Source organism: Aptenodytes patagonicus, chromosome 7 (genome assembly GCF_965638725.1).
Source record: "Aptenodytes patagonicus chromosome 7, bAptPat1.pri.cur, whole genome shotgun sequence".
Classification (NCBI taxonomy): Eukaryota; Metazoa; Chordata; class Aves; order Sphenisciformes; family Spheniscidae; genus Aptenodytes; species Aptenodytes patagonicus.
The window spans coordinates 46,237,194-46,262,091 of record NC_134955.1 but is presented as its reverse complement, the minus strand read 5'-3'; the positions used below and the strand labels follow the sequence as shown (position 1 = coordinate 46,262,091).

At 39.4% G+C, this 24,898-nt stretch overlaps 1 protein-coding gene across 2 annotated transcripts in view; it reads right to left on the bottom strand.

The window, feature by feature from the left end:
* Positions 1 to 2,092: 2,092 nt before the first annotated feature.
* The window catches only part of LIN52 (lin-52 DREAM MuvB core complex component), a 49,882-nt gene continuing 27,076 nt past the window's right edge, over positions 2,093 to 24,898 (bottom strand). The window contains exon 6 of one of the 2 annotated variants that reach the window (XM_076345094.1): positions 2,093 to 5,165. In XM_076345094.1, the coding sequence (XP_076201209.1) occupies positions 5,110 to 5,165 (56 nt within the window). In that variant the 3' untranslated portion in view covers positions 2,093 to 5,109. Of the gene's footprint in view, positions 5,166 to 22,831; positions 23,103 to 24,898 lie in introns of those variants that run through there. The other variant, XM_076345093.1, reaches the window with a different exon arrangement.

The following is a 24,898-nucleotide window of genomic DNA, read 5'->3' as shown; positions in this document are numbered from 1 at the left end:
ATGAAGAGATAGCACCATGCTGAAAATCTAGCACAATCTAAATTAAAATGGCATTATTGCACATATTCTATGCAAAATGTGAATTACACTCTTTAGAAACTGGATCAGTCTATACTTCTCTGGCCACTTAAGCTTTTAAATATCTTTACATGGACTTCAACCAATTGGCCACAATTGACTTCAGGATTTTGCATTTCACATCCTCCTGAAAGAAACTCAAAGCACTGATGTAAGGACTGGCTTGCAGCAGTTAACACATCTCTAGAATAGCTTTGATTCCAAGAACCACAGTATCACATGAAAACAAAAGGATCCAGTCTTTTTCTTTTCCATTTCCTTGTTTTCCTTTTTCTCTTTTTTTTTTTTCCTTTTTTTAACTTTTAAAAATATCAAAGTCCACCTCTTATCAGGGCAATGCATATTTGGCACCATACATACAGTATCTTTGGAAGTTTGGCACACTGGCAGATGTATATGCTGGGATGTGCATGTAGGAACCATGGGTTTTGATATTTCTGTGGTTAGACATTTTTACTATAATGATTATCGAAATGCATTTACAACATTTGCATTTGTTGTTCTAATCATGTTGATACAGTTCAGAGTTTGTTGGTCCATCAGAAGTTTCTGTCCAACTGTGATTTTGCTGGGCTGAAGATACAGAGAGGATCTTCTGGGAAATTTTCTTCCAATTAGTTATCTTCTTTTTCTATAGGCTGATTATTTAATGACTTTTTAAAAAGTGTCAGTACAGAATGGTATATGAAAATGGGGGTACAACATTAAGGAGTAAGGACTATTTTAATGTTATATTAAGTTGCATGCCGTATTCAGACAGCTCACTCAAAGACACGATGCATTTCCCTGTTAAGAGTTGTCTTTTCTTTTTGATTGCGTATGTCTAAAAATTGATATTAGTTGAGAAGTATTACAGAAATGTTTATGCAATGTTACTGAACTTGTGGTAGGATAGGAGTCCAGGATGTCAGACCATATGACAAAGATGTAATTTATCTTTTTTACATACTGCATAGGGTGATGATGGAATTACCCAGTATCACTTCCTCAACATGAAGTGGTTGGCATAACTGTCGTCATGATTTGGAAAAAGTGTTGCCTAAGACAAGTTCCTGCGGGTGAAGATGAAGTGGATGAGATCAGCTGCGTGCACAGACTGCAAATCTAAGTGATGATCCTGTTCTCAGAGATACTCAAAACAGGATTTAGCCCATCATGATGTGGGAGAAAATAGCAGAGGAACAAAATATGGGCTGTAAGTAGGACTTACACACCTTCACAGTATGCTCGCACTCTGAATATTCTGCAATTTTGATTATGCCATCTCAGACAGGCTGTAATAGAAGACAGACAATTGAACATTGTGAACATAAGGAAGGTGAACATAACCATGGAATCAAAAACATAACAGAAGCTGAAAAATCATGAGTAGTGCACAGACAGCAAAGAAGAAAAAAAACAAACAACTGTTTCTGACAATAAAAGAAATGAAAGGTTCAAAATGGAATTATCAGGTAAGCAGGTTCAAAACAAACAATTACTTCCCTCCCCCCCCCCCCCTTTTTTTTTAAACTTTTCTTTGTATAACTGAATTATGGAACTCGCTGTCCAGCGGCATTTTAGAGGACAGAAGTACAGACAAATTAGGACTAAGACAAATTTATGGAGGGTAGGGCCTACTGTGGACCAGATTCAACTAAAACAGGTTGATGGATGCTGGGTAAGTTACCCTAAAGCAAAATCACTCTGTGTAAGTCTTTTGTTTATATCCTTCCCTATGAGTCTACAACTGTTCATAGTCAGAGAGAAGATTACGGATAAGATGGGCTTGTGATTTGACTTGTAATAGCACCTTACATTTTTATGTAACATAAAAATCAGTAAGATAAACCAGAATAAGGTTCAAACATTACCTCCGAGTTGGATTAGTCAGTTTTCACTAATCTGTTATTTCTAGGTGACTTGTTGAGGGAAATAAAAAGCAAAGTTGAGAACTGTGGTTATAGGATTGTTCCAAAATTGTTAATTTCGTAATGGCTAAACACTGAGTTAAATGGAATATTACGCTTTTCAATTGCCAGTGCAACTAGACTTTTATTTTGATAATGATTAATGTAACAAACAAGAATTTCTTCTCAGTTGGATTAAGCAGCAAAGCATTTGATACTCCAAGACTGAAGTGAATAGCCTTTACAACTGAATATATGTAACACTGGCATTTAAAAGGAACTAAATACATATTGGGTTTATTTCCAAGAACCTCACAGTAACATTTAACATATCAACACATGAAAACACTTTATAAAGCAATGCATTAGCTTGATTAATATTACCAAATCTTGATCTTCTTATACTCTTCATTCCCATCATTTAATTTATCAAACCTTTTTTTTTTGTTTCAAAATACAGAAGGTTATCAGCCACAAGAAGTCACCCAGATTTTCTTGTATAGACAGATACTGCAGGGATGTCAGGAAGGACATCACCGAAGGAAAAAAATAGGATTCAAAAGGGTATGAAAACCCTTAGTACCATTTGAATATTGCCAAATATTTATTTACTGATGGGAATGGAGCATCCACAGGCCAAACCCTGAGGTGGTGGCATGCAGAAGTGTGAAGAAAAGCCTGAGGAAGAGTATTGCCTAGGTGGCTAAGCAAAAGCTTTTGCATCTCAGAGGGCTATTTTGGAAACCCAGATGAATCTCTGAGCTTTGCATTTGTTTATTATCAAACCACAAAGCAGTAACAGACAGATTACAATTCTCTGGCTAACACACAAAAATACATATAAATATTACCAATAAAAAAACCATATCACTGACTCATCTCTACAGATGACAAGTACAAAGCCAATAAATACCACAATTCTAAAGCATACGTTACTGGCTGCCCTACAGAAGATAAGTACTGCATATGGTAAAAGGCTTTTTGTGGTCTTTTTTTTTTTAAAACTTATGTATGTTACTAAAAACTACCTACAGTTTGAAATTCCTTACTGAACGTATCAGAAAATATACATTTACTTCCATGCTGGGCTTTCATATCTTCTCCTATATTCCTCCTCCTTTCAGATCTCAGTTTCTTAATGTATTGGATCAACAAACCTCTATAAAATGCACAAGCTCATACTGGTGATACAGACAAAGTATCCCATTATGTCATATATGTGTATATATATTATGTATATAGTGTACAAACTTAAAATTGCATTCAAAATGTATAATTCGATACTTAAGCTACATCAACATCGGTTTGCACCAGCAGGTTTTTTCTCCATCTCTGAATTATCACTTTTAACTTCTCTTCACATTCATCTGTCTTAACTCTTGTGTTCTCAAGGGATGGCGTTCCTGTTAAGCTCAGCCCTGCATAAACTGTGAAGTACAGAAATAAATCCGTTAAGTTTAAAATCAGACTCCTGACATTCCCAAATACTCACTATTTGTGCAGGGGTCTTTCCGGGATGTGGGTTTTAACTGCTTAAACTTAGTTAACAGGAGCTGTCCAAAATGCGCTTAGTTCTGACAGGTAATAACCAAGATCACAGACTAAAAGCCGAAAGGCCACCAGCATTTTCGTAAAGATTCAGAGAAGTCTATTTGATTAAAAAAAATCTCCTCCTTTTTATTGCACATGCACCTGAAAAGAGTCTACTATCTGCAAAGACAAAAAAATGCAATGCTCTAAGGACAGCCTATTTCCAAGTCATTTCTCCTCTCACATGTGACTGCAGCCTGGGAAATGACAAGTTTTGAAAAGCCTGCATGCTAAAAATAACATTTCTAAATGGAGAAAAAACCCTGCTCTTCATCCAATGTTTCAATATTATGTTGTAACCTAGAAAGAACATATTTACTAATGCTTAAAATGTTTTTTTCTAGGAAAAGGAAAGAGGATGAAATGAAAAAAATTTTCCTCTTAAATAAAATAAAAAGTCTGAACACGCTCCTTACCTCTTCTCAGGGGTGAACATGCAGAAGTGCATTAACAGAAGTAAAATACATTAAACTATAAGATGAATAAAGCCCAAAACTGTGTGCTGAAAGAGACCAGGTCACAGAAAATCCTGTTTTAAAAATTGTAGGTTTGTAGGGGAAGAAAATTTTGAGGTTCCTGTTTTGTAAGTAATTAAAAATACCACAAAATGTTATTTTTAGAAGTGTTAAGATTTTGTATAAGCAGACTAGCCTTGCAATGTGGCTAACAATCCTGTTGCCCCTTCTTGGAGCACTAACTGAAAATATTACCACCTTTCAACTTTCATAACTTTCTTCAGTTTCTAGCTCTGTAAGAAGCCGAGAACTGCAGTGGACTGACAAAGCTGTTTCTTTGTGTACTGGCCGAAGTTTCTGTAGGGATATTTTCCTTCATGATACAGTAACACCTCTTACTCCCTATGGTCTGTCAGTCTTGATTTCGCTAGAGAACCATTTAGCAGTGAGATGAAGCTCCCGGTACACCGAAGGTCTGGAGGTCCTCCTTGGAGTACCAGACATGCTTCTCTGAAGGCAGTGAGTAACTGGAATCTAACGCACAGACTGCACTCAACTTCTACACTAAAAGCATATGCTCCTGCTGAACCAGTGCTATCGGTCAATCCGCACCCCAAACTCTGCTCAAATCTTTCAGCACAGAAGCGGCACATAGGAAATCAATGCATCTAAGACAAAAGACGCACAAAAGGGTCAATGCCTCATGATGCGCACTGGCCAGCGTCAGATCTGCTGTGTACTTCAAACAGGTGCTGCCACTGAGAGCAACTGAATAAGGACACTCTGGCTGTTCGCTTTGAATAGCTGATTAAAACAGGTAACTTTGCCACAGCATGTCAGGGCCGAGTCCTCCTGTTGGACATCTTATGGTCATACGAAGTCCGAATTCCAATGCAACCAACTGCAGTCCTTGTGACCTGTGTATGCAATACACATCTCCCCGTAAAGAGAAGAGCTGTGGAAGCAAAAAGAGATGTTTGCTTCTGAAGGTCTGGAGCAAGAGCTTTGTACTTCTTAGAAGTTCTGGGGTTCATCTGGATCCACAGTACGTAAAATGATCTAGTTGGGTATTTTTGTCCAAACTCCAGATGTGGCAGCTACTTTTTGGGTTTCTCTAGGATGTTCAGGAATTTCCCTCGAGTCATTTCTCTAGCTGAAATCACAAGGGAGGAAAAAGAGATTAATACTGTTTAAAAAGCCAAGAAATCCAAACAATTGTATCATTTACAGATTTTAACCATAGGATAAGAAATTCATTTAGATTTGTGCTTATACCAATAGTGACTAAGGATTATTTTATTTATTTACTTATTAAAGTGGAAAATAAATAAAACTGCATTCCAGCTCAAATTCCTGACATCCTAGAAATGCAGGCAGGGCCTGGAATCTTCTAAACTCAGCAATAATTCCCACAGGCTGTCTCATTACATACAATCTACGCTTTCTATTCCTACTGCGTTATGCTCTCGCAGCATCTCCTTTTCTCTGTACTATCCATCTCTGAATGGTGTAATCCAGATCTCCATCACTCTATCTCAGAGCAATTGTTCCTGGATGTTATAATCCATCAGAGATTATGGAACTCTCTCTTTCCCATTTCAGGATTATTGGTCCCTGGATGCTATGATCTTCAACAGAAATTAGACAGCATTTTCTCTCTCTCAGCAGTGTCAGTCCCTGGATGCTGTAATATAATGGGGTTTATATTCCTTCAATGCAGTTCATCTATGGATGGTGTAATAAAGTAAAGTTTATAGAGCTTTGGTCTTCTCTCTCTCTCTGCATTGTCAGTCCTTCGATGTTTAATACAGCAAGGCAAGGTTTATATGTCTCTCTCTCACTCTTGGCACCATCAATCTCTGGTAGCTGTATTACAGCAGGGTTTACACAGCCACTTTTCTGCACGAGACACTTCTGACTTGTGAGCCCATAAGATCACAAGCTGGCAGAACAGCCCTAATACTATCTTTGTCTTGTAATAACAATACAATGCATCAAAGACAACACGATTAGCAACTGAGTTCTGCAGAAAGACAATCTTCTCACCAGTGCTTCCCTTCATTTCTTTTAAATAAAGGTGTAAGCTTTGTGCTGGACTGACAGGCATCAAAACATGGAGGTTTTTATTCACAGGATTGATGAAAGCGTGTATGTTTCCCACACCTAGCCTAGAGAGACTCTGGAAGGAGATGGGAATTCATTTGCTGTTTTATCCATTTAACTCCTGACCTCTCTACTGAGAGGAACAACAGAAATGACAATTAGCATAAAAACCGGAGGTGGGTTTGTTGCTGATGTTGGGTTTGACATTACTGATTACCTGTTAGAACAGAACTAAAATGTAATAAAAATGTTCAGCTTAAAATACTCAATACGCACCCTCAGGTAAAGACATTTTGTTATTCTTTACCTAAAGGTTAGAATTTATGCCTTAAAGCCTCTTCTTTAAATTATTACATTCTAATTTGTCTACCCAAAATTGTACCACAAGATACTGTCATCAACAAGGTGCCTGTAAAACAATTAGTGGTATTATGAACTGTCTGGTACATATTGATATTCATAGGCTGCAAAGTCCACTGCCGTGAGTGGAACATGCTTCAGCCTGGCTGCAGATTCAAGCAGCTCACTGCATTATTCACTTGGTTCATGCCTCCAGCTGTGAGTTATATCATCTGGGATCCATTCCCAACTCTGCTTCTGATTCACAGCGTGAACTACCACAAAAGTACTCATTTGTACCTCTACTTCCCCATCCGCAAGATAGCTTCTATCTTTTAAGTGCTGCTGAAGTGACACATGGATAGAAGGCGCTGAAGAAGGGCAGAGTGGATTGTTATTTTGTCAGGAACTAAGTTGTTATGCACAAAGAATATGATTAAATAAAAATGCAAGTTTTCAAAAATTTCAGCTAGGAATAGATTTTCAGCACCAGTTCTTTGACACCTCCCTGCCTTGCACCATCAATAGTGCATGGTTTTAAAACACTCTTAACGGAGAAAGCACAAAGCCAAACTGTAGTTGATAGAGTGGAAAGTTTTCCGGAGTACAAGTCCCATATAGGAGATATACGAATGCATGACAATTCTGTTCCCCCAAAGAGGGCTGCACCCAATAAATCAGGCAGAGAGCATAGACTCCTTCTGTGCGCTGAGTGAAATTACTGTGGGTTGGGGGTTGCTCCAGAGCACGTGCCCTCCTGTTCACTTGTCATCGGAGATGTTAACATTTCTGATTAATTCACAGACCTCTCATTTTATTCTTCATTCCTTTATCCTTGCTATCCTGTTCTGCTGCAGCTTAAAGATTCTTACCGACCTGCTACAATAATCACCGCCCGCTCCCCCCCCCCAACCTGGTGAAATTGTTTAGTGATGCCAACCGCGCTTTTAATTTGCAAGACATCAGACACAGAGGTAATTTATACCAACATCTGTTCATTTCTGACTTCTGAAACAAACTCGCACATGCTGCTACAAAATCCCATTAGGAGCAGGAGACAGCCTTCTGCTATTCTGTATTCCTCTTTTCCTCACATACTCAGGCTTGCACCGGGGCTTTATTTTTAAAGATATGATGCCAAACTGAAAGAAAGGACCTTACATCTTCATATATGTATGAAAATGGCCAGGAAATAACATCCTCGTATCACAGAAAAAATCACAGCCAAACTAAGGGCAAGTTTCCACAAACATTAACAATCTTGTTTTCTCTGCTTCAGCTGCTTCTCTTATCTGCCCAAGAACCACAGTTCAATGTATTCCTGGTAAACACAGGCCAAATACATATTACATGGTACTGCGTTCAAACGTCTTGGCTATTCCTTCCCCTTTGTTCCTCTTTAATCTGCACTGGAGTATGATTTGAGCCTGGGTTTTGCACAGAAAAGCCTCTAATATTTAACCGACTCCTCTGCTCAGTATTGCTTCTGATAAATGAATTCTTAATAGTGGGAATATCATTTCCAATGGGGCCTTTCGGAGCTTGCTCGAGTGAGGGAAGAGCTTGTGAATGAAGAAACCATCACCCACATTCTAAATATGATTGCAGTCTAAGAGAGACGGTAAAACCTGCCTTAAACAACTACCCAAGGGACCAGCAGAAGCCAGTGGCGTAGTAGATAGAGGCGGATTTTTTAATTAAAAGGTTGGACAAAACTGCAGTGAAAACCTTAGGGATTTTTTCTTTAAAATGGTTGCTTAAACCACGGACTTCAAGTGAAGAGAAGGCTTCAGTGCAGGTTTCATTGTACCAGCAAACAGACACTACAGAGGCTGTGCAGCATGAAACAGAAACATGAATCTCCATGTCAAGTCACGATTTACAACCCTGCCTACGCTGTGCATCTACTACAATAGAAAAATCAACAATGGATACGATCGCAATAGCTTGGATACAAATTAATCTCACCTACTAGGGAGGAGGAAGAATACTGAAGACCATAGAAAAAACACCTGAAGATGTTATCAGCAGTGGTTACAATGGAAGTTGAGTGCTTGAATAGACTCTTTCAGAGAAATGTATTGAAAACTGGTATCAGGCTATTATAATTAATAGAGAATGCTGTACTGTACGAATTAAGTTTGCTGCCTGGCAAGATCTGCCAAGCAGATCTCAAGAACAGGTATTGGGTAGGAAAGGCTGGGGCTGAAAGGAGAAGGGGAGATTTCTACTTGATAGGGGAGCAGAATAAGGTTTAATATAATCTCCTCCTTAGAACTTCAATCCCTCAATCCCGCATTTAGCCTTCTTGCCTGGGGCTCCTTTTCTACTACAATTGTCCCCAAACTGCCTCTCCGCAGTAAATTTTGTGGTTGCTGGTTGAAAAGATTCAGTAGTACAGATTGATTTCCTACAAGTGAGGAGATGAGGGATTACCAAAAGCAGTTCTGGTTAACAAGATCGGGTGCAGAATCTCCTGCTAGAGCAGCCCACTCTGCCAGTGCTTTGCATCCTTTCACTATGACATATGGGTTTCATTACACAAAGATTTTCCTGATTTTAACTTGGAGGCGATTACGTTGGAAACTCAGAGCTATCTTTACATCTGTAGCAATTTAAAGGTTAAGTAACTTTTAATCAAATGACAAAGACTCATAATGTTTTGTCCTCGATTGAAAATGAAAACTGCTGTTCCGGATATTCCTTCCGGTGACGATTTAATTAGAAAAAAACACTGCACTGGAGATTGGGGTCCAGCCTGATTTCTCCCCGTAAAAAGCCTTCTCACACATATGACAGCACAGAACATACTGTGTCATAAGGTCTGGATAGCCAGAAAATAATGGAAGGATTTACTGCTATAAAATCAGCAACGAAAACAGTGATTTACACTTACATAAGCAACTTTCACCCAGGAGAATCCCTAAGCAACACACATATGTACACAATTTTTTAACATAATATACACTTAAATGCAAAAGCGCAACTTGGTGATAAAGTCTATGTAAAAGCTATATTTGACAAACTGTATTTATCACACATTTATCATATTCATTATACCTTCCACTGCTTACTACTTCTGGGCTTATCTAAAAATCTCAAAACAAAGCCTGTGAGCATCTTCAAATCACAGATATTTTAAAATGAAGTCACCCGTCAAAGAAGCACTTCTCTGCCTCTCCCCCAGAGGTACAACTTATGGGACAAATTTGACTGTGCTCCTCCTCTGACCTGAAAACGTAGCCATGTTGAAATCTAAAGGTCTTGCCTCTAAAAAGAACTGGAAATACAATTAATGCCCTGTGAACAGAACATGTTTTTAGCCCTTAAATATCTTGTAGTATCACACTTTGAATGCTACATTCTTGACTACAAAAAGGTTATTTTAGGCACTGTCATACTTTGTTAGCTTATCAGTTATTCCTCCCATTCAGTTCTATTTACGGTAACTAAAGAACTTGTTTTTCAACATGGAAGGATTCCTTTAAAGTACTAATCATGCACTCTCAAACTACTGCTGTGTCTTAGGACTATACAGAAAACAAAACTAAAAGGGTTTATTTCTGAAGAACTATCAGTGCAAATCACCAGTTCAGGGCAAAGAACATGAATTGCAGAGAGATGGCAGAACACTCCTCTGGTTTTTAACCCCTCTATCACAAGGGTCTGTTGCATCAGAAATGATTTCTTTTGTCCTGAGACACAATGTTAGGATAAGAAGACACAACCATTCTTTTTCCTAGTTGGTAGGACATAAAAAAGGCCTAGAGGAATCTGCCTGTGAATAACGGTGGGAGTCTTGCTTGACTGAACTTGTGAAAGCCAATGGCAAAGCCACATCTTTTGGCTGGGCTCAACTAGTATTGTGTTTGGAAGGGAAATAAAAAAAATCAGGCACAGGGGTGTGGGGGAGTGAAGGCAAAAAGGCAATCTAAAACCAGCAGAAATATTTAAGATTGACATTATTACTAAATAGCCCTTAAAGCAAAAAGAGATTTATTTCAGACCAACAGAATATTATTACCCAGCCAACATAATCTGAACTTCTATCAGAGAGCGAGCTCTGTATGGACCACTTTCTATCTCGAGACCAGACCCCCAAAATCCTACCACCACCTGGATGCCTGCTGGCACCAGCTCGTTCCTGTTCCTTCATAAAAAGAGCTCAAATTACTCTGCTAACTGCGTACTTCCTTAACGTAATTGTCAACTGAACTGCTACTTGATGACTGTGGGCCTTTGACAAATACTTATCAGTGAATGCTACACCAAGCCAAATTTCATAAAGAGCTGGAACTGCCATCTCAGGAGAGCAGTGATTAGCAAAAGCAATGTCAGTCGCCTTTAATGAAGGTAGAACTTGCACATGCAGATACTCAGACCTGTGCTTCAGGAACTGTTACTTTTACACTGAAGACCAGCATAATCATCTAGCTTGCCTAAAACACATTTTTCAGGTAAGACGACAGAATCAGCATAAACCTCCAGGTGGAATAAGCTTGCATTACCGTGGCATCTTTCAATAATCAATATCAAAGCACTTGCAAAGTTTATCAAGCTCCACAATATTCTTGAGACATACAGTGATTTAATTCCCATCTTACAGATGGGGTCACAGCCTCAGTAAGGAGTGATGTACAGATGTATACTAAAGGAGTCAGCAACCGTGCTAGAATTCAGGCTCTGAAAGATGAGCTCTGTCAAGTCTTGCTGCAGCATTTTAAAATATTAACACCACCCTTGGTACAAAACATCACCGTCTTTCCCTTGGTGAATGAGACAGCAGAATCTGCCCTTACTTCAGCTGTAGTTCACAGTCTGGCATGACTTGTTTTGAAATGCCAAAGAAGGTGGGGGCTTGCAAAAAACCAGGCTGTGAACCAGAGCAGGTGAGGCACATGGACCGCTCCTCCCAATGTGCTATGAAAACAGTCATCTCTGACAGAGAAGTGGTAAATAGCTGAGACCGATAAAGTTTTAAACCACTTAAAGTTAAACCATTTTAGTGAGTGTTAGCTAGAGCCTTAAGAATTGGAATCAAATACCTAATGCTTTCCTGAAATCATGAAATCCTCATGTGACCTCTTTCCACCTCATTTTTCTCCACCCACGGGAGCGGTGTTTTATCATATACCTGATAAGAGATCTCAGAGATCATTCAGGATTATCCAGAATGGTGATAACAGATCTGCTGCAGATTAAGATATACTCAAAAATGTTATTGTTGCTATCAATAAATACTAAAATTATATCAGCTCTTAAAAAAATTTGATTCCTTCTCTGCACAATAATTCACCCTGTTCTCCTAATCAGATCTCCCTACCTTGCAAGGCAGCACCATTCTGTTTGCACTTCGTTGCAAACAATGATGTTCACAGAGCTTCGAATGCAAAAACTACAAACAGTATTCATTCACATACAGATGGGCAAAGCCAGTCAATGAAAACACTCGAAGCAAGGGGCAATGACACCCCCTGCCAATGCCCAGGGAGCTACTAAACGTATGTTCCAGGTCACGGATATTAGGATGTACAGATATCTTGCCCTGAGTGACCCTCATATTAAAGGAAACTCTTACAGTACCTCCCACTTCTAGAAGCTGCCTGCGGCCAACATCCTGTGGGGCCAAAGACCTGATCCCTTTGACCCCCAAAGCAGGGAAAGAGTTACATCTTCTCTCTGCGAGGCCAATAAAAACCTCTCTTGATTATAATTTAGATAAGAGCCACTGGATTGAATAATAATGTCTGAAACTCCCCTGGCTGTTTCACCTTGAGACGTCCATCACTGGGTTAAACATGATGCTAATTGCATTTGGATTGATTAATTTCTCTCACTCCTGTCTATTCGAATAATGCTTAACAAAATAATCACAGCACCCAGAGCCAAATCTTCTCCGTCAAAGGAATGAAGCCATCAGAACCGGCAGAGATGAAAGAAATGAAGATGACCCGTAATTACTGCTACGGTGATATCATTACCATATTATAGAAAATGAGTGTATGTGGGGGGAGCGGGGGCTGTGATTATTATTTATTTTTTAATGGAACCTCACATCCCAAGAATACAGATCTGGCACAGTGGAGCATACAGAAATACAGAACTAAAAATTTATTGTGCATTAAATTGCAAAATACAGTGAACACTGGGACTCTAGGTGCATCGAGTGTCTTGTACTGTGATCTGCTGTTTATTCACTTCACTATTTTTTCATTGCAATAATACTTTGTGTATGACTACCATAGAGATTTAAGATGCCTACCTTCCCAAAAAGATCCTCAAGTATCTGCAACAGAACTCACCCATAACCCTGAAGCTAAAGCCATTCTCCTTTAATATCATTACAAGTCATCTTACTTTGAACATTGGCATTCAGATTTTTAAACCACAAGACCTAACTTGATGCTCAAAGAAAAGCTAGCATGCAAGAAATTTTTATTCTTAAATGCTGATTCCTATCTGAAGGCAGTTATAAATTCCGTCACCAGCCGCAGTAGATCACTTTCAACCATTCATTATGCTGGTTCTGTAAAGATATCAAATGTATCAAGTCTGGAAGAATTTAAACTAGGATTTAAAAAAAAAAACAAACAAAAAACCAACAACCAAAACCACAACCCTAACATCCAAAAGGAAGGCCTTCTGCTCCCTTTATTCTCCAAAATACACTCCCAAAGCCCCTCTCATTTGAGAAACAAATAGCTTGGCAATTGTATAAGATCTTCAGACACCTGTGCACTGCAATTCTAATTGTGGTTTATACAGTTCACTTCTCTCAGTGCTGCTTATGTCTGCCCCCTAGTCTCAGACTGAAGACAAAAAAACCACACACAACTAGCAGCTTAAAATATTTATTCTGGAATAAAGCCAAGGTCAAATACACAAAAAAATTTCACACGCCAAAAATGTCAAGACCTAAGACCAGGCGCTGACTCATGAAGCTAATTAAACACAGAAAAACGATGTCCAAGTATTTTATAAGGCTTAAAGAAAGAAATTCAAGTTATGCTTCTAATATTAAAAGCAGTATGAAAGGCAATTTTATATCAAAGTTGAGGATATTTTCAAGTATACCTGAAAGGGACTTCACTAGCATAACTTATTATTGGAAAAGCTACAGCTTCAGAGAGCTTTGACCACCATGACTCACAGATGTTGGAGGCAAACAGTGGGATAGAAACGTGGCATGTTTTAACAAGAGGCACTCGAAAGGTTTTTTTTCCTGCCTGCTTGTACCAAAAGGAAAATAATCTCTTCCTGGCTTCCCAACCCCTGCGGACGACCAAGAGTTCTTGATGATTTAGGTTTTCTCACCACAGTATCTCAAAGAGGACTCTTCTTTATTGAGCAACATGGAGAAATGAGATCAAAACTGTTTGCTCAAGAACTCTTGAGCATAAAACACATGATGAAGTTAGGCGGAGGGGTCTGCACTGAATATATGCACACAGCCAGGTATGAAAGTTTTCTGGAGGTGAACAGACCCTTCTCAGAAGGCACACAGGCAGAAGTGCTGCCCAAGCTCCCACAAAACAGTCCACCATGATGTGGTACCCCTGCCTACGCTGGGGAGCGGGTATTTACCAATTGGGAGCAAAGCAGGTGAACCTTGAAAGTAACAATTTTTTCAAGTCTTATCAGTGGCTGGGGCATGCAGGCCATGGCAAAATCTGAGCCCAGGAGCCAATAGGAACAAAGGGATTAAGAGTTATTAGGAGTAGGGAGAATTACATATTTACAGTACAGTTACTGAAAAATAATCGTGTAATGATTATGTAAGTCCCTATACTCCTTTTGGCTAATAATGTTGGGATACAAGCTGTATGGTTATGCAAGCCAGGGCACACAAATCCAATCAGAAGACATCAAGGTGTGTTTACGGGGAGGCTTGCAGCTCTGGTTCAAGAACGGTACGGCTTCCTTGACCTCCAAAAGGCAGAAACAAGCCCCTGTCAGTAGGTTAGCTAATGGCTTGAGCTGTGAAGCAGAACTGAATTTTTAAATTTAACTTCTGTCAACAAGCTTCATGGAAGACATATCTGGATGAAAGAAGCTTATACTATGGTAGTCTGTATTTATTTGTCCAGAGGTATGTCTTTACTTTAAAAAGCAGACTAAATTTTTAAAGTGTTTTCTAATCCCAAGATTCCTTATTGAAACATTTTTCCATGTAGATGAACTGCAGCCTTTGACATGACAATGAATTATCGATATTGAAGGTCTCTAAGAAAAGAAGATTCATGCTTTTTATGACTGAACGATATTATTTGATTTACACATGAAGTAAAATAAGATTCCTTTTGCCATTAGTACAATGATACAACACATGAAATTACATAGAGGACTTCTGTAATTTCAAAAAATCCAAGTAAAAAGTCTGTATGAGCAACTACAAGTAAATGATTGAAATCTCAGTGTTCCAAGGCCAAAGTCTCAACCTTAGTTAAACCAGAATTATGAAAGAGCAGCAATATGCAGTCTGCAGTCTGCAGAAGAAAACCTTCATAAACGCCTCCATCATTTTATTCTTTCCTCCACATGAACCAAAGGCACTTTCTTCAATGACTGCCCTTATCCCTATCCTCATCCTTCCCAGTATATTCACTGCTTGCTTTAGTCCAGCTTTTTCAGTTATACTACTGACTAGTTTCATGCGCTCTGCCCGCCACAATCCCCTTTCTCCTGGCAACAATACCCTGAGCTGAGGAATATTTGAAAATTCAGAAGAGGGTTCAGGAAATTCAAAACCATCTTTATCAACTCCAAGTTGGTCACAAGACATCTGAGGAAATGCACTGATTTAGAAATGTTACAGTTTTTACAGCATCCAAATGCTACTAGAATCAAGTTCAAATGAATAGAGAAAAAAAAGTATATTTGAAGGAGTTAAAAATTACAGGAAAATTGTTGTTATTCAGAGAAACTATCACCAGTTTTAATCTGACCTACTTGATAACAAAATTGTAATACCACTCAGGGCTGTTTGGAATAGATATTAAAATATAAACAATGCAGTCTCTGCTACAATTATTACAGTTTAGCTGTTAATGAGCTCAAAGGCAACTAGGTGAGGCCCAGTTGTAAAAGCAGATGTAAAAGATGCACCCAAAAATAAACCCTCCCAGACCCATGAAGAAATGTGAGAACATTTTTCATAAACACCTTCACATTTCTAGTACTCATGGGTTTTGGAAAAAAGCTTAAAGACATGATTCAAAAACAAGAAATACAAAGGCATTGGAGTTTGCAGGTATCTCCTGAGAGTAGCGGCCAGAAGAAACTCCAGTTTCTTGAAATCCAGAAATAAAGCATGCTAGTCAACTGTCATTCCTAAAAAACCAAGCCAAAACAAATAAAACAACATTATTTTTCACTCCAGAAGGTGCACTGAAAGCAGCCCAGTAAGCTTTGGTACTCTTTTGCTTCCAAAAATCTCTTCATGTTTATGCCCAGTCCATGCACACTGCTGATCTGAGGCCATGTCTACCATTACTTTCTTCTCATGAAAGCTGAATACAGTGCCATAGCTATCTTTTAACGAGCAGACTAGTGTTCTTCATCCATTACTCGAAACCAAGAACAGAAGCACTGCAGTAAAGCAGAAGGCAACCATCGACAAGACAGCTCAGAAAGAAAAGCAGAAGGTGATGATGGCCATGAGGAGTCTCCATAGATTTAGCGACTGGTGAGATTGCTCTGAGAGTTGAGTGGCATTGAAGAAACTTTGGAAGCCAGAAGAACCCAGAAGACTCCATGATCCAGTGACAATGGGACTATCAGACATACTCGGAGGTAGAAAGGTACAGCGGAGTAGAAGAGGTATAAGTAAAAAGAGGATATAAGGAAAAAGTGATGAGTGAAGAAAATGTCATCTACAAGAAGAGAACAGATCAAATGATAAGGTATACAGTACAATATCATATGAGGAAAATTGTACAGAATCAGAGAATCATTCAGGTTTGAAAGGAGCTTGGCAGGTCTCCAGTCAACCTTCTGTTCAGAACAAACAGGCTGCTCAGGGCTTTTAGCCAGTCAAGTCTTAAAAACATCCATGGATGGAGACTGCACAACCTCTCTTGGCAATCCTTCCAATATTTGACTGCTCCACACTGAAAAAGTTTTCTCATGAATCCAGTCAGAAACCTTCTTGCTTCAATCTATGACTGTTGTCTCTTGTCCTTCCACCATGCAGCCCTGTGCAGAGCCTGACTCCATCTTCTCAGTAACATCTTCACAGGTACTAGCAGGCAACTATCAGGTCCCTGTGAAGTCACCTCTTCTCCACGCTGAACAAGCCCCATTCCCGCAGTCTCTGTTCACAGAGCAAGTGCTCCAGCCCCCGATCATCTTGGTGGCCCTCCGCTGAACTCACTCCAATTTACCAATGTCTTCCTCATGCTGGGGCATGGAGGACACCACTGGATGTGGCATTGCAGATGCAGTCTAATGACTGCTGAGTAGAGGTGGACAATGACCTCCCTCAATCTACTGGACATGCTTCTATCAACAGATGTATATGCAATCCTACATTCCTTTCCCAAATATTACCCACCTGCTATATTCCTGTTGAACACTGTTTCCTAGCCTCTAACCCTCCACCCAGCCACTGCTTTGCTTATTGTTCCAGGAAACCTGAGCACCATAGTCAAGAGTCAGTGCACTTTGTGCCCTGAGACAGGGGAGGAACTGTTTTCTCCTCCAAGTTTTACATGCACACATTAGTAAACAGAAATTGTAAGCTTTTTTTTAAATTAATATGCTCTCTATTTTCAAGTAAGCCAGGTACTAGGCATGAAAATCTTGAGGCAACCCAGAGAACTATCTGTTGAGAACTGAATGACAGCTTGGCCTGCTACCCAGAAACATCCATTACCCAGCCCTTTTCTGTTGGGATTTGTGTTGAATGACGTCTTCTGCAGGTTAACAATTAGTTTTTAGCATAAGAGTCCTGTGTCATCATCGTCATCTCCCCAGGAGAGAGAAATAGGCTGAGTGATTTTTAGATTATATGCTCTGATAAGACACAGACTCCTGACTCCCTGTGTGCTTGTGCCATGCAGGCCACCTGCTCTATGGAGCTGCCACCGGGGACACCCTCAAAAAGGTTTAATAATAATGTTCTCTCTAGAGATGTCACTCAGAGCATGCTCTGAATTTACATTCTATATCACTGACTAAAATCTTGTATATAAAATCCTATCAATAGATAGGATCTAAGACTAGTCGCTAAAAAAAGAGTAATACAGTATATTGTAGAAATGTTATTTCCTATTAAACAAGAATCTGTCAGGTCTGTAGTCATAAAAAACATAAATGAACACAGGAATTGACAGAGCAGGGCAGATCAGTGATCTACCCAGTCAGGTATCCTGTCTGACTGCACCCAATATCAGAAACATCACAGAAAAAAAAAGCAAGGAACCCCATTATGAAGACATATGGAATAATTGCCTCTGAAAGACTCCTCCTCTTCCTAAGTGCTTGTTTTATATCCTGAAGCAGTTGATATTTCCTACTTCATTTTATATTTTATTCTGCTGTAACTAGAAATGTTCTCATCATCCATTTAATTGCCTGATTCCTTTTCAATAGCTGCTAAGTATTTAGTCTTAAAAAAAAAAACAAAACAAACAGTGTGGCAGAAAGTTCCACATCAAATTATTCATTGTGTAAAAAGCATTCCTTTTTGCTACTTTTAATCTGACAGGCTTCCATCACTTTTTCTGAATTCCCCCCCTCTTATTCTTTTCAGGGTTGGGAGTCAATAGGAATTTTCGATTTATCTTCTCAATTGTAGAGATGTAAAATAACAACTGCGCTACCTTTCAATATCAGACAGATTAACTTTTTTTCACATTCTTACGAAGAAATCTCTTGACTTATAAGCAGCTCTCTAGAAGTGAATGGTGTATTTCACATTATCTCGAAATTATTCCTACCAAAAGACTGCCTGAAGTGACAGAGTATCTGAAGTTACAAAAGAGAGAATGAGACTTACTTCCTTTCTGGGAAAAGATTATGAAACCTTATGCAGAAATATTAAAGTCAAGCAGAAGAGGTGGGAAACAGCACAGTCATTTGCTGTGTCTTGGAGCTTCACTCAAGCCTGAAAACATACAGGGGTAGAGCAATCCGCTCTGCTTCACCATGCTGGGGACTGTGCTTCCACCTGGCTGTTCTGAACCATCCCAGGAGCTCAGGAGGCTTGAGGGGTACATGCAAAACGTGGTTAAATGCTGCCACGTTCACCAACTGCACACAAACTCCAATTACTTTGTGTAACTTAATTCTCCAGCAAGTTCAGATAGATTTGTCATGAAAATTCTGCCAAACAAGTTTTTAGTTCAAAAACATCAAAATCCTATAAAAAAACCCAACATACAGACTATCAGAACAACTTAGCATAACTTTTCTTATCAGTCCAAGTACAAAGAGCTATCAAGTGAAGTTGGCCCAAGTACAGATCCTTGTGTCACCACCTTCTATCCAACTCAATTTATGCCAATTATTTTGAAACCTACTCTCTACAAACCTACCAAAGTGACAAACCTTTGTTAAGGAAAAAAACTACATCAATGTAGTTTAACTAAAACTTTGTGATTACAAATGCATACGAAGATCATACTTAATTTGTTAACTTTCTCAGACTTACCTAACTAGAAGTAACAGCAAATTACAATTACTTTACAACTTCTTGAAAAAAAGATTTTGCTATTTACGTACATGACATAAAACATTTAAAGATATTCTGGCCCTTCAAGCAGCCTGCAATTTATACAGGAAGTGAAGGTCCAGAGAACAAATTTTACTCCACACTCTCCCTTCTATTTTATAATAGAAGAAGCAAGGCTGTGACTAATTGCTGCCACGTTTGAACTTCAAGTATGTCCTCTTCTGTTTCTGCTAATAGTTCTGAACGATATTATTTTGGTGTCAGAAAGCATATCTCAAATACAACAAGAGTTGTGTTACTCATAGGTAAAGTTTTCTTTGATAGACACACTTACTGGGCTAGAATGGCAGCATGCCCCAGCAGACAGCACTTTAGCCTGCAAATGGAAACCTGGTTTCTATTCCTGATGCAGTCACTCCTGCTACGCGACTTCTCCATCCATCCCTCAGGCTCCCCCACCCATGAATCGGTATATATCTTTCTCTGTCAAGTTCGAAGATTGAGGAAACAGAATTATTATGAAACAAGGAAATTCCATTTATTCTCATGAACAGTGTTTTAGATCCAAGGCTTAGATCCATGCCAACTAAATTAAGGTTCCAGACTGAGGTGTCTAAGTTGAGAACCTCATATAAATCTACAGAAAGATACAAATGCCTCCAAAACAGCAGTTCAGCTTATTTAAGATCTGTCTGCATGTACAGCTTAGAGTGATTCTATTTCTGATTTGGAGAGTCCAGGTAGGTGTCAAAAGGTAACAGCTGCGGACACTGGTCCCAAACATCAGGCATATCTGTTTGTGGCATTTCCTAGAACTGCTTTCTTAAGCAGTCGGTCAAAAGAGCCTTGAACACTCCTGCAGAAGACTATTTTTATGTCATCAAAGCCCCTCAAGGAGTACTCCACAAAGTTTATTCCATACATATCTGCTGTTAGGACATGCAATGCCAAAGTAGAGGAAGCCAACATGTTCAACAAAATGTCAACAAAAAGAGAAGAGAACAGCCAGGATGCTAGCTTGACAAATACCTTTAAATAAATACAGCTAGCTATCAATGCTGATGTATATCTTGAATAATTATTTTGATGCCTGGCAGTTCTTGTTGTTGATCAAGTACCCACTCTGCTACATGGTGTACCAACACAGGACAAGTTATTTCTGCCCTAGGGAGCTTAGGAGAGACTGTATACAAATACCGACAGACAATAGAGGTACACAGTTAAATGAGACAACACTGAAAAGTATCACACTCACAACACATCATCTTAACAGTTATCAAGATTTCTATACATACTGTACAGCAGGTGGAAGTAGGATGAGCTAGCTCCCTGGATGTTTACAGAGTATGCCTCCAGCATGTGCAGGGAAACCAGTTTCTTAGAAAACACAGCAATGGCTCATAGTAATTTGCATTCTTGACAGACTGGAAGTATCTGTTGTCTTTCTGTTACTGGATGCAGTATATTAGATAAAGCACACAAAAAAAAACTGAAGAGAAAGAAAAGTGGCTTGATGCAATATCGAAGTGTGTGGAGAAATGTATAGAGATCTTGATCATAGTCAAAATGATGAGCTCATCTTTGCGAGTGGAATAAGATTTGTTAAGATCAGAGTAAAAGCTTCTGGAAAAGGTGTAATGTTATAAGAACTTAGATAAGAGCTGTGTGGATAGATAGTAAAGGTTTTATTCCATAGGTGTTATACAGAAAAATGGAAGATTTAGATTATAGCTTGGATGCCTGGACTTACTGGAGAGTCAAGCATTATACTTGGTCACAAGGCTAAATGAGGGACAGAACAGCAGCAGTGTTCACAGTCATCAAAAGAGGGATCACAGACAATTTGTTTGGAATAGGAGGAGGAGAGAGTAAAAAGCTCTGGTTTCCACATTTACTCAGGTCCTCAGATATAAAGGAAATGAAGGGGCTGGTAGAAAGCATTTTTAATCCCATAGGTTCTAGAAAGGTAGTAATGTTCATTAGCTCCCAATGTGGTCTAAATACTCTGAAATGGGTAAGTTGCTGACTTACAGTCACAATACGGAACAAATATATAAACAATATGAGGCAAACAAAGCCATGCTACATAGTTCTGATGTGGGCATTCATGCTAACTCCACATGATAGTTGTGTTTCATGTACATAAGTTTTATCATTTCTTTCAAATTATTTCACTGCTCAGGAGTAATAAAACACTACCTTGCATGAGTACAGTAATGCTTGTACAGAAATGAAATTAAACAGCATATTTACTGAAAAGAATAAAGATAAAAGAATATAGAAAAGACAGGAAACAAAGATAAAGTACTACAGAACTGACATTCTCTTCATGCATAGTAAAGATTTTTCATTTCTCAGCTTTGTTGCCATAGCCAGTTACCATTTGAATCATTACACTACATCTACATCCCACTGTCCTCATGATTTAATTAGAAGCTAAGTGATACCCACTCTAAATATCATGAAAATCCACAATCTCTCCTCCTCCCAGTGACCCACATGCAAAGGGCCTACAAACTCCTAGTGTCACCAGCCTAAGAAATGCCCTTCACTGGGACAGACCAGCCTTCACTGGGACAGACCAGCCTTCACTGGGACAGACCAGCCTTCACTGGCTTGAAGAACTTGTGCCCTCTCTGGGAATCCAGCAGCAGGTCTGAGCTAGAGAGTACCACCAGACTACTCAAAAGGATGAGTGCTTAACATTGCCTTTGGTGCTGAGCTTACTGAAAGATCACTGCTTGTTTGCCCACATGACACAAATACCAAGATGACTGGCAGACAAGCAGATGGACAGACAAACAATGTAAGTCAGGAAAGAGAAGACTACTAATAGGGCTTGCCCAAATGCTAAATGTTTAAAGGAATACTTTGCAATCCTGAAAACAGATTTTGTTGCAGGGTACAGCACACCAGCCTTAAATTCCTTTCTTGTTAATCCATGGATGTGTTGGCTTTTGTTTTACTCACTAGGCAGGGGGCACTCAAAATCCTCATTAGGAAGTGATCTGCAGCTATGCACCAGAGAAAAAGGAAGAGTACAGCCTGTAGGATTTCAGATAAGGCACTGCTTAGCAAGAAGAGAGAGCAGCAGGTACATTTTCAATGCCATCTGCTGGATAAGATGGACAACTCTAATAAAGGTTAGAAACCACTATTTTCCATCTATCATCAGCACATACCAACAGTTCCCTCCTCTTCACACCTTACCTAAACAGAGATCAAAACTGAAGTTGTCTTAATAAGCACTTCTTATTCCCCACACTCTGTCAATGCATCCAAGAAAGCAAATAAGCCAATAGTTACGAAAACGTTCGGATGCGTAAAAATGACTGCATGTTACTCCTGCTGAGAATTCAGGGAGTTCTGACAGTGGAAAGTATCTTAAATTAGATTTGATGAGAAGAGCCTGATGCCTAGGTAGCAAAACACATTTCTGCACTGGGCCCATCTCATTTCCCATCCTAGAACGGCTAAGACTTCTTTCTGAAGACAGCAATGAAAAAGTCACAAGACAGGAAGGTTTTTTCCTCTTGCCTGAAGAATATTTTTCCCACTGGAAAGAGCAACAACTGGCAGTGTTCACTCAGCTAAAGAGTAGAAGCAGACTTGTGTGTCATGACAAAATGTAACAGACCACTACTTTGAAGAGACAGGTAATTTCTGTTGCTAAGGAAGTCCAACACAGAAAATATCCTAGAATTTGAGGACAGGTATTTATTAATACAGAGTGAATAAAAGGTTGGCTTGATCTTGAAGACGAGGAACAACTTTCTGACTTCTGTGAATTGCAAAGTTTCATTACATGTGCCTCAACTGTTTGCAGAAACCACTGATGCTACAGATATCTGTAATTTCTCATAAAGAACATCCGGACACATTCCTCTTGCGATAGCGTAACCGAAGAACTTCTGGAGACTCTGGTGGAATGACCCTCCTGGTCTATCATGCCATTTAGACAGCCTATTGGATCACCTGGATGCAGTAAAAAAGAGGGACGGACATGAAATAGGGTCTGGCATGAGGTTGATATAATTCGTATAAGAGATGCAGCAACAGATTGCACTCCCAGGTCCTCAAATACGAAAATCATACTTGCTGACGTGAAAAAACAACAATTGTTAATAAAAAGATATTCTGCTCTTCAACACTCCATATGGCAGTCTGATGGATTAAACACCAGCAGAGTGTTGATCACTCTGAAAGCTCATATTGAGATGATCTGGAAAATCTGTCTATCTACAATTTACGAATTCTGGTTAATTTAATTAAAATGCTGCATCACTAAGTGCCTTAATATGTGGAAAGCCATAAGCTTGTGAGGTTCCTGGCACATGCATGCTTTCAGAAGCTACAGAAAAAACTAGCAAGAGTCTCCTTTTTAATTCGGGATACACAAAGGAAGACTCCTGAGCTACAAAATCAGTCTAAGTTTACATGCAGGGAGAAGAGAGCAGAAAAATCTCCAAAATAGGCAGAGGGACAGGTGATACAGTAAGGGTAAGGATGCCAGCAGCATGAGAGAAACAAGGACATAGGCTGTCAAGATACTGGTGACTTCTTTGAAAGGGGCCAGCCGAGGTTAAAGGAAACTAGATGGATTATAAATAGTTAGCACACTGAGAAATGGAGAGAGAAGGGTGGGGTTCAGGAAAGGAACTGCCCCCTTGCAAGGGGACAAAGGCCAGGAAGTCCCAAGAGAGAAGGAGCCCGTAATCAACATGTTTGGCCAAAGGTAAACCCAGTGCTGTAACTACCTTTACCAAGGGAGGCTTGAGATCTGGCTTCTTCTTAAATTGAGACAGGCTACAGAACATACACAATCAATTACTGCAATTTAGCTAAGGGGTGGTACCTGTTCATTTTCAATTTGGTGCCAACACCATGAAAGAGAATCCTTGAGGCTGAGCCAGCTTAGAAATTTTTTTCCTTGCTAGAAGCATGGCTGGATGAAAGAATACAGGCATTCCCAACCCAAAAACCCTCTGACAAAAGACAAGTGAGTAAACTGGTGGGATGTGGAAGCAGATGATAGTTTGGGAAACAGACGGAAAACCTTTTCCACGTCTGCAGCAGCTCTGAGTTAAAGGAAGCCAAGGCATTCCGGTACACTCATTACTGTCTCTGGAATGGACCCATATATATTAACACTTTTCTTACATTTAATAATAGCTACTTTTGTTCTTCCTAAACCAAAGATGACGATGCTGGGTTCAGTTCTTAGCAACTGAAGCTGAGGATGCAGCATCAAGGGTTTTCCATGCATGACTGCTAAAATTTGAGAGGAGTCTGAAAGAGGAAAGTGGTGTTATCAGGGAGACGTCAAGGAAGAACAGATGGAAGTCCCCATGTTACTACTGTCTCAGTCCACTATAATTCAGCAAAGCAGAAATCCTCTTTTCTCTTTGCATTCTCAAAACTATCTAGAGTAAAGAGAAAAATTTCTAGAAGGAAGGAACAGCAACTTTCCCCAGGAACACATTAGTTCAGGCTCATTTCTTGTTAAGAAATGTTAAACAGAATCAATTTTGGATTTTGTTCTGCAGAATGATCATCTTACTTGGAAAAATAGGAGCAGTCTTTCTAGTATGGCAATTGGTCCCCTACTTGTACAGGCAGATGAGGTTCTGCCTGCAAAACCCAGGAGGATCTGCTGACTTTCTGCAACAGAGGATAGGGCATGAGAAGTTGTGAAGAAGGCCTGATCACATTCTACAGCTAGCACAGTATTATAAAGGAAGACTGCCACCCTTCACCCAAAGGCCAGCTGT